Source organism: Aplysia californica, unplaced genomic scaffold, assembly GCF_000002075.1.
Source record: "Aplysia californica isolate F4 #8 unplaced genomic scaffold, AplCal3.0 scaffold00405, whole genome shotgun sequence".
Classification (NCBI taxonomy): Eukaryota; Metazoa; Mollusca; class Gastropoda; order Aplysiida; family Aplysiidae; genus Aplysia; species Aplysia californica.
The window spans coordinates 564586-565739 of record NW_004797675.1 but is presented as its reverse complement, the minus strand read 5'-3'; the positions used below and the strand labels follow the sequence as shown (position 1 = coordinate 565739).

The window sequence follows — 1154 nt, the reverse complement described above, 5'->3', positions numbered from 1 at the left end:
GAGAGAGAGAGAGAGAGAGAGAGAAACACAGACAGACAGAGACAGGGACAGAGAGAAAGAGAGACAGAGATAGAGACAACGAGGCAGACAGAGGGAAAGAAAGATAGAAACATCTACAGAGTAGATATACCCAGTTCTGAGCGGGTATTACCTCCGGTGTTACAAAGTAATCCTGGGTACTCTAAGAGCTCTTCCTATTAGTGCTCGACCTACTGTGTACTCTAATGGAGTGACCTGAGATCGTGGTGACCTTTGTCGCTTCAATGACTGCCCCCACCCCCACCCCCCCATTCCACACACACACCCCTCAACCTCCTGGTTGTAATCACAAAGTGACCATCATCCATGACCCGTTGTGATTGAATTCCTTCTAACTATTCAAAATCAGGAAGCGGGCTTGCTCCAACTCTGTCTAACAGAGTGAACTGTGTGTTGGGGTATATTCCAGAAGAAGGGTAGAGATACTCAGAAAAAGTATTGTAGCATGTCTTTTTGTAAGAAATAAATAAATGAACACTCGTACACAGTACACACACACAAACACACACGCACACACACACGCACACACACATACACACACACACATGTCTGCGTGTGTAATGTTCATAGTTTATTTCACATCTACGACCGTACAGGACGCAAACTCTCAGATTTTCAGTCTGCCAGTCTGTCTTCCTGCCTGTCTCTGCCCATCCATCTGCCAGTCCGTCCATCCGTCAATCTATCTATCTACAGAGAGTGGGTGGTTGGCGGGTGCTGAGGTGTGGTTTGCTCCTTCTTTCCTATAAAACATCTATCTTCCTTAACTCTCCTTCTCCTTTTCTGTGTGTATGTTACTCGCTTGTTGCACATCTATTCTTCGGCATTTATATGACCTTATTGTGTGTTGCAAGTGCCGTAAAACTGTTACTAAAACGAAAACTATCTACTATAGAGAGAAGCTGAACACACTCACCTTCTCGTCGTAGCTGCCGATGGCGAGGAACTGGCTGGAGGGTGACCAGGCCAGAGTCTTGACCCCCAGGGCCAGGTCGTAGGCGCTATACCGCGCCAAACAGCGGCCGTCCAAGGAGTACAGGAGCACTCGGTACTGTGAGCCCGGGGGGGGGGGGAGGGGGGGGGGGGGGGGGTGGCGCACGCAAAAAACGCCTACG

The 1154-nt window shown here is 49.0% G+C and overlaps 2 protein-coding genes across 2 annotated transcripts in view; one reads left to right on the top strand and one right to left on the bottom strand.

The window, feature by feature from the left end:
* Nucleotides 1–1154, top strand: part of LOC101850024 (tumor protein 63) — a gene marked incomplete at its 3' end in the record, with an annotated part of 29883 nt that overhangs the window by 5384 nt on the left and 23345 nt on the right.
* Nucleotides 1–1154, bottom strand: part of LOC101850269 (WD repeat-containing protein WRAP73) — a 57438-nt gene that overhangs the window by 43667 nt on the left and 12617 nt on the right. Inside the window, exon 8 of the mRNA XM_005104121.3 lies at nt 956–1090. Coding sequence (XP_005104178.3) covers nt 956–1090 — 135 coding nt within the window. The remainder of the gene's footprint in view (nt 1–955; nt 1091–1154) is intronic.